This window comes from Theobroma umbraticum, unplaced genomic scaffold (assembly GCF_002168275.2).
Source record: "Theobroma umbraticum cultivar Fairchild unplaced genomic scaffold, ASM216827v3 scaffold_146.0, whole genome shotgun sequence".
Taxonomy (NCBI): Eukaryota; Viridiplantae; Streptophyta; class Magnoliopsida; order Malvales; family Malvaceae; genus Theobroma; species Theobroma umbraticum.
Window position 1 is genome coordinate 2,037,489 of NW_018397265.1, and position 8,673 is coordinate 2,046,161.

Below are 8,673 nucleotides of genomic sequence, written 5' to 3' on the forward strand. Positions count from 1 at the left end.
TTTTGGCAGAACTGTCGAGCTTACTGCTAGCATAGAAGTTGAGTTTTGCATCGATTTGGTGCAAGATACTAGTCGATATCCATACCACTTTATCGTGTGGCATCGACAGAGCTTAAGGAGCTCAAGGATTTGATATCCATACTACCTTATTGTGTGGCACCTAATATTTGAAGTTGGGTTTTGTATCAACTTGGCACGGGTCTTGACTTTTCAATATTTTTTATTTTTTTTATGTTTGAGATGTTCTCATATCATTTTTAGTTTATTACATTTAATTAATAACTCATTTTTCCATAATTTTTCCAGTCACGTGGATAATATATCCATGTGGCATGCCCTCTAATACAATTTGGCTGCCAATATGTCCATGTAAACATTCCATTACCAAATTTGTTTGTAAATTAACATGAGGATTAACAATGTTATGTTTCGATAATATTAAGGATTGAAATAGTAAATTTTTAAAAGTTTAGAATTGATTAGAATTGAGAGTGCAAAACACAAACGTTTAGGCCTAGACATGTAATTTACAAAAAGGAAAAAGAAATGTAATTATGCTTTAAGGCTTTGAAAGCGTCTTATTCATTAACAAACGTTTACAGATAGAATAATATTTGGCCTGTGTCATTCACATTTACATCCATCATTACCGCGTAAACTTGTAGTACAACTTTCTTAGGACATAATAAATGAGCAAGAGATAACCAACTATGAAGCACAATCTGTGAAGAGAGCTAGTCTTCTTCTGCTGCAAAGATTTAACCCTGTGACCAACGAATTCTCAATAAATTAGATCTAAGCAAGGGATAAATTCAAGATGGAAAGATTTAAATGTTCTTTTACTTTGCTTAAATTTTATTTCTCCTTTGCTGCTTTTGTTTGTATTTTTGTTAGCACATATTACCGTTTCTGTTATAGGCTTGTGATGCAAGTAAATTTATAGATTATGAGGCCGAGTAGAAGTCAGAGCTAGATGGCATGCCTTGTTGGCGAAGTTTCTGCAGCAGGTTGATGGCCTTTCACAGATACTACAAGCGGCGGTATCTGCTGCGGTTCAGCTGGAGCATCTAGCACTGTTGATTGTTGGGGTTGGCTTATGGGCAAGGGCAGAGGTACTTGGGCTTGTTCCCTTGGAATGGGCACAGCCTTTGCCTGTTACATAAGCTTTGCAGGTGAGAAAAAAGATAATAGCATACGTTCATAAATGATGTCCAAAATCACTCACCAAATTCCTAAATTGGAGATTGTAGAGCAGTTGAATGTATCTTTGCTTGGTTAGATTTTGTTCTTTGTTCAACTGCCTCCAGAATCCGTAGATAGATCCCATGTTCAACAATTTGTTCGCATAAATCTCCCATGTATAGCTGCATATTCAAATAAATGCGAGATAAATTAACTCAAGATATTCGAATAAATGCAAGATAAACTAACTCAAGGTAATCAATGAAAATTTCCTAGGCTAAACTTTTTCACTGGTGCCGTTTTAGTGTGTGGTACCATTCTTGTATGCGATGGAGTCCTGCAGTTGACACTCTCTTCCAATGTTCAGCATCTGTCTTGCACTTGTCAAAGAAATCAGCGATGTTGTTGCTGGATTTATCCCCATTGTTTGGATCGATGTGGAAACCTGAGACCCCATCTACAATAATCTCTGCTGGGCCTCCTTTATTGGTTGCGAATGTGGGTAACCCACAGTTCATTGCTTCAATAACAGTCAGACCAAAGGCCTCGTATAGTGCGGGCTGCACGAAAGCGCCCTTTGTATCAGCAATGCAGCGATACAGCTCTCCGTTGCGAAGCCTATCGGTTTGAGCGGCTATCCATCTGAATTGGCCCCTAAGTGAATATTGCTCCATCAACTGATGCATTTTTTCAATTTCTGCTTGTTCTTCTCTGTCATTCGACTTGGATGGATCGAAGAATCCAGCAACAACAACGAGATTTACTAAATCTCTAAGCCTTTTGTTCTTTCCATACCATTCAGTTAGACCTGTAATGTTCTTCACTGTATCAAGTCTTGCCATAGAGAAGATAATCGGCTTCCTCCGGTCTGCCAGATAGCCACTGTTTCAAGCAAAATAAACTTAGGATCTCCCTTGGTTTCCTCGAACAGTAATATTATCAAGGTGAGTCTTACATGTGCTCGTTGTTATCGTTCTGGCTGTAGAGTAATTCTTCAATGGCTGGATGGAAAGTGGATAGACGCCTCTTTTTCTCTGTGTAGGGAAAGTAGATTGACTGGTCAGCCCCTGGGGCAACTACGTTGAACTTTGGTTCAAAGATATTGATGCCTGAGACCACCCGATGAAGTCCGGGCATGGTAAATGCTGCATGACTTTCATATTGTCCAGGCTTTTCCTTGCTGGATCAAAGAAAATTCACCACTTTTTGAGTCAATGTTTCAGTTAAGGTTTCTTGTTATAATATGTTAATGATATTATACATATATTAATGTTCAAAAGTAAAAAAAAAAAACAACCTTCCAGCAATTTCCTGGTAGGTGCTGGTTATGATAAAATCAGTGGCATTCATTGCTATAATGTCAGCAGTGAATTGACATGAAAAGTGATACTTTGCTTCTAGTTCTTTCCATTTGATATCTGAATCTTCATACTTGGTTTTCTCTAAAGCGTGAGCTATAGTTCCCTGGTATTAGAAGATGTAACAAGTGCAGCTCAATTGTTTCATTGATAGATAGAAATAATTTATGTGGGAATCTGTTAGAACTAATCAAAGACAGTTACGTACCTGAGTGATTCCAAGTTTGCGAGCCATTAGAGATGCCACCAAATTTCCATCACTGTAGTTTCCAATTATGAGGTCTGGCTTACATTCCATGTGTTCAAGGATTTTGGCAACAGCATCCTAGTCGTGAGAGACAGAGAATCCAAGATTCCAAATAAGTTTAACTCTATATGGTAGAAAAAACAGCAAGGCAAAAATAAATATTAGACACTGAAAGCAAATACCTGTGCAAATTTCTCCAGATAAGGATATATGTCAAACCGCGAGACCCATTGCTGAAGTACCCCATTATCTGTCTGGAATGGGACCCTAAGAATGTGAGAGTGCTTGGTATTGATGATCGGCTCCAGCTCTTGGTTGCACTTGGTTCCGCGAGCATCCGGAATAAGACGAGTTACCTATAATATTGCAAAATGCCATGTTGACGACGGGGTACAAAGTAGTAAGCACCCTTTAGTTTCACAGTTGCTATTGCGTATATATGTAGCTTACCACAAGAATCTGAGGCTTCACAGCCAGGCCTTGTTGTTTAAATCTGAGTAGCAAGGCTTCCTCAAGAGCTTTTACTTGATCAAGAATATAAACTACCTGTTTAAATTTGCATAATAGATAACATTTTGTAAGTAATGGTAAACTTAAATCAGCATATTTCTGGCAGTTGGATCCATCTTTAATGTTTATGTTTTACCTGGCCCCCAGTATCCGGCAAACCGAGGACATCTGACTGCCCGAAGTAACCGTGAGGTGATAAGATTACGATCCTAAACACGGTCGGGAGCCAGGTAAAGAGTGACTCCAGTTTTGCCGGTTCAGGTGTTTGTAGCACCTCAGAAAGGGTCATCATCGTCTCTTGAACTCTTTCTGCACTGTGTCCCCATCCTTTCTCGAAACCTAACTCTTTTAACCTGGATATTTATGGGCGCATTTGAAAAAGTAAGAAAATATTTTCTGTTTGTATATTTGCTACTAAAGTAGCTGGGCTATGGTGGGGGGAAAGTGGAAAATACAATAACCTTTGCTCAAAGTTCTTGTATGGCGTTTCCTTGGGTAATGCGGAGATGACATTGTTAGCTGTAAGTAGAGCTGTTTTAAGCTTGGCAACCGTATCTAGAGTTTCATTGATCAGGAGATCCTGAAATTCCGACTACAAGCATTCATGATTCTCCAAATAGTCTGCAATGCATCTCTACATAATGGAAATTGGAATAAAAGAATAAATGGAGCTACTTCTGTTACCTCCCCTTGGTGATTAAGGGCCAATAAGTAGTCCAGCAGTGGCCTTGAGCTGTCGGAGTTGTCCCATAGCTTTGAGAACATAAACTTTGAGATGTAGCTAACTCCATTACCAATGCTAGACGGAAGAGTTAAGTGAGGGGATTTGTAGTTAATGGCAGCAAAATCTATTTCCAGAGCATTCTCATCCTTTGACCTACACCGTAAAATAACCACAGCTGAGACTTGACAAGTTTCTACTGAAAACTAATTTCCTTTTCTAAATTTTTCCAACCAAGTGAAAGTAGTAATGGCTGGAGCTAGACCTAAGTTCAAGAATCAACTTTAACTAAAGGGAGAAGAAATATAATTTATACCAATTTTGGTCGAAGATCATTTCTTTGAACTTCAAGTAGTCTGAAGCGTTAATTGAATCTACATGGAGGTCTTCTGAGTTCACCTTCACAAACTCCCAGAACCCCGGATTTGGTCTTACAGCAAAAGCAATATGTGGCGGAACAACAGCTGCTTCCTGCAAATTTTTAGATTCAATGCATAGTTCATCAGAGTATCCCAACCAAAAAGAAAAAGGAAAAAAGAAACCTTCGCCGGTTAAAAGCTGTTAAGACCTGAGTGGACATCACAATGAAACCAATTAGTCCCTCCAGGATCTTGCTTCTCTCAACCTTGTCGTCTATTGATTTCTCTACTTCTTCCATCAAAAGTTGACGTTTCAGTAACCTTTTTCCTGTTGCCACCAGCCTTTAGGCAGGAGATTGGTCAAACTTTGCACAATAATGAATATTTCCACTGATTAAAATGCGTTATTATATGCCGAATATACCTGCTGAAGCATCTCTTCATATGGTAGGTGCTCTGCCTCAAAGCATCGGGCATGCTATCTGCAATTGTGTCGGATCGTTTCAAGGGTTGGCGGGAATCCATTTCAGTAGCAGCAACGCAAATGTTGCTCCAAGTCAGTCAGGATTATGAACCCACAAAGTCTAGACTTGCTGCATCTTGTTTTGTACTCTTGAATATTTATAGAGTGACCGAGATCAGGAAACGACATGGTGCAACTGCGAAGGCTAGGAAAGGGAGGAGGACAAGGAACATTCTTTATTGTCGTCGATGGGAAATCTAATTTGGAAACAGCACAGATACCCATCATTAATAGATTGCTCTTTTCCCAAGATATCACAAAAAGTAGAACTAAAGAATGCTAAGGAACGTGTAAATTGGCAGCTGGGATTTTATTCTTTTCTTTTCTTCTCATGTCCGTTCCCTTAGTATCAAGGCTGATATTATGCCCATGTTGTGATCCATCATTACATATTTATCTTTGTTTTTCTCACTTTATCAACATTACAAAATTTATTAATTAAAGACATAATGCATATTCCCATTAATTAATCAAGCATATCACTCTAAATAATCTCCCTAATGTCTAAAAAACTAAAGGTGTTGGGAGACAATCTGACATTGGAAAGAAATAACATTACAAAAATCTAAGTTATTCAATTCGGATTATTAATAGAAATCTTATTTTGGCTGAGTGAAAAAGAAAATCCAAATTATTCCTATAAAAAAAATTCTGTTGGACAAATTTTATTGAAAAATTTCAACGAATTTTCATCGGATTATCCATGAAAGTTAATTTTATTATTTTCAATGGAATTTTGATAGAATTTTTTTTGATAAATTCGATAAAATTTACTGATGAAAAGAATTTTGTCCAAAAATGATAAAGAACTTTTTTAGGTGCCAAACCAATGCAATGGACCGAATTTACCATGGAAGATTCTGCCGGTATCAATATTTATTTTATTTGCTCATGATATAGTATTATATGTTAATTAAATGTTATCACAATTAATAATTTATTATATGATATTAATAAGCATTATTTATTATGATATACAATATTTTATATATTAAATTAATTAATTATTAAATTAATAAAGTTTTTATCATATATGTTTATTTATACAGAACAATAAATGATTATATAACATATCAATATGATTGTTGCATTTTATATAGTTACGTACACTATAATATATGTTTTATTATATATACATATATAAACATTAACTTATATGTCATATAATTACTTATAATCTTAAATCAACTAGGCGAGAGCAAGATGAGATGGCAGTTCTCACATAGGAGACCTTAAATGCTTATAATTTTATAATATCATCATGTAGTAAATCGTGTTTAATAATACATACATTCTTCACAAAATTTGTTATACTAATTATATATGTCATGATTATAAAATATCAGTTCCCTAGAATGGTTGAATATACATTATAATAACAATCATATTAAATAACATATAATATTATATGCGAGAGGAATTAATTAGTCAATGTGGCTAAAATATATTCATTAATTATTCCGAGCACAAGGTATGCTAGCTCTAAGCCATTGTTATCTTTTCTTAGATGTAACAAGTCAAAAATTCAAATCCACTATATGTAGTGAAACAATAATATCTTCAAAAAAGTATTTGAAAATTTCTAATTCAAATTTTAAATAAATAAAATGAGCAAACAATTTTTCATTTTGTATGGATAATTAAAAATTTCAATATACATATAGTAATAATTTCATAAATAAAGAAGAGGTGAATATATTATTATATATGTTAATAAATACTATATATATGTGTGTATATATATACTTTTGTTAATAAATAAAAGGAGAAAGAGTTCTAAACATGGTAGAGTTGTTGTTCTTTGAAATAAACAAATATGGGCTACAGTGCCATGTGTGCCGTATCAAAGCCTTGCTAGGCCTCCTTTGGCATTATATGGCTTTGCAAAATTAAAAAATTTGCTGTATACACTAATTTTGTACTAATTATACACTTGGGTTCCAAATTGATGTTCACATTTTGGTATTTTCTTTATCCGTTCCAAAATTATGTTTGATGAAGTGGATATTATGCGTTATAATTAATAAAAATTCTTTATTATTTACAAGTTAATACAATCAATGTTATTTACTTACAAAAATAAAGTCTATGGATTGAATAAATATTATACAAAAATTTATAAAGTATTATAATTATAAAATCTCTTTTGCATCAAGGTGTCATTTTTAAGTAATTCCTATTCGATGTTTTATCAGAATGAGATATTGATAGAAGTCAAAAAACTATTACAAACAATAATTTTACTTATGAAATAAGTAATTGTTATTATAATTTGAAAATATTGATATACTTAAAACAAACATGTAGATATTTGTTAAAAGAATAAGTTCATTGAATACATCATAATTTTTTTTTTTTTGTTTTTTACTCAGTCAATTGAATTTCATTAAGCATCCAAATCCATAGTGGATCTACTCACACGAAATCCCATGCCCATATGGACACCTTACAGAACTAGCAGCACAAGGAATAAAACACGCAAGTCGAAGGCCATCGATTAAAGGTACAAGTGCATGGCCACCTAACGAGAAACATATGAGAGATGAAACTGCCCTTGTTAAAGAAAGTGCAACAAATTATACAGGACACCAACTGGTGACGAATGGAGCAAATTCATAACATCATCAAGCCATGAAAAGATCTCCCCCGTTTCTTTAGGCATGGTTCGCCCCTGCAGTACCCTTTTAGCCAGAGTTGAAAGTGGGCAACAAGAGGGCATTGCCCACCCATCACCACTACTTTCCATTTTTGATTTGAACAAAAGCCTCATCGCACACAGTTCATCAGATAAAAGAGCAGCCAGCAGGTAAACAGCTAAACCTCCATATCAGACACTCAGAAAACAGAAAAAGGGACCAATGAATCCCTTCAATAACCATCATCACATTGATCAGCACGCGAGAAAAGAGCAACTCATTAGAGGATAGTGAGTTAGCAAGAAAATTCCCCTCTCTCAGAGTATAAATGCTGAAACGACATCTGCAAGCTGCAAGATCAGGTGGTCGTCGCTCATTTATCCCAAGGTCCCTTGCTTGGTTGCAGGATCCGAGAATGGGCTACTTTAGGTTCAGACTCGTTCAAAGCTTCTTAATTAGTGCAAGGCATGAAAAACCACAGCCGCAGACTTTGTGAAAACCGATCCGTCAAAGATAATAGGATGCTTCAACATTTACCGTTTGCAGCCCCAAAAGCCCAGTTACAATCAGAGGATCAACATCATCCAGCAGTTTCATTTCCCAAATTTAATGACAAGAAAATATACGTTAGATTCAGTTACCTTGATAACCAAATTGCCAAATGTTCCCAATAAGGTTACCGCGTGCTGATAGATACAATCCATAGAAATCAGATTTAGGGGTGGTAATGGGTATCCGCTGGTACTCCACCAAATTATATAAGATTAAGATACTCTATAATCAAATTTAAGTAGTAATTTTATTACACGTATCGGATTTGGATAGGATTCGAATACTACCTCTTAGGTACCCGATATTTGAATCCGATTATATGTTTTAAAAATTTTATATAATTAAAGATAAACTTATATTTGTTAATTAAATTAATTCATGAAATTATGATTTTTAATTAATTTGTAATATCTTTTAATATATATACTCTATATATTGTGCTAATTTATAAAAAATATAATTACTATTATATATGCTTTTAGTATATATACTTTAAATATATAAACATATTAACTTTCTATTTAGGATTAACGTCACAAAAATTATAACTTATAAAATTATTAATTATAATATATATACATTTAT

The 8,673-nt window shown here is 34.7% G+C and overlaps 1 protein-coding gene across 1 annotated transcript; it reads right to left on the reverse strand.

The window, feature by feature from the left end:
• Positions 1-558: 558 nt before the first annotated feature.
• On the reverse strand, positions 559-4,969 carry SUS6 (sucrose synthase 6). The gene is made up of 15 exons (XM_021436369.1): positions 4,802-4,969; positions 4,587-4,719; positions 4,335-4,489; positions 3,982-4,174; positions 3,759-3,877; positions 3,434-3,650; positions 3,238-3,333; positions 2,970-3,143; positions 2,749-2,865; positions 2,480-2,646; positions 2,138-2,362; positions 1,498-2,064; positions 1,226-1,364; positions 983-1,152; positions 559-764 (listed from the first exon to the last, which is right to left on the reverse strand). The coding sequence occupies exons 1-15, from the start codon at positions 4,900-4,902 to the stop codon at positions 647-649; spliced, it is 2,691 nt and encodes an 896-aa protein (XP_021292044.1). The 5' UTR covers positions 4,903-4,969; the 3' UTR covers positions 559-646.
• Between the last annotated feature and the right edge of the window lie 3,704 nt (positions 4,970-8,673).

Coding starts and splice junctions, on each gene's coding strand:
- SUS6 (XM_021436369.1), bottom strand. CDS start 4,902: ATGGATTCCCGCCAACCCTTGAAACGATCCGACACAATTGCAGATAGC. Junction 3,334..3,433: donor TGCCGGATACTGGGGGCCAG/GTAAAACATAAA, acceptor AAATTTAAACAG/GTAGTTTATATTCTTGATCA. Junction 2,866..2,969: donor ATCTGGAGAAATTTGCACAG/GTATTTGCTTTC, acceptor TCTCACGACTAG/GATGCTGTTGCCAAAATCCT.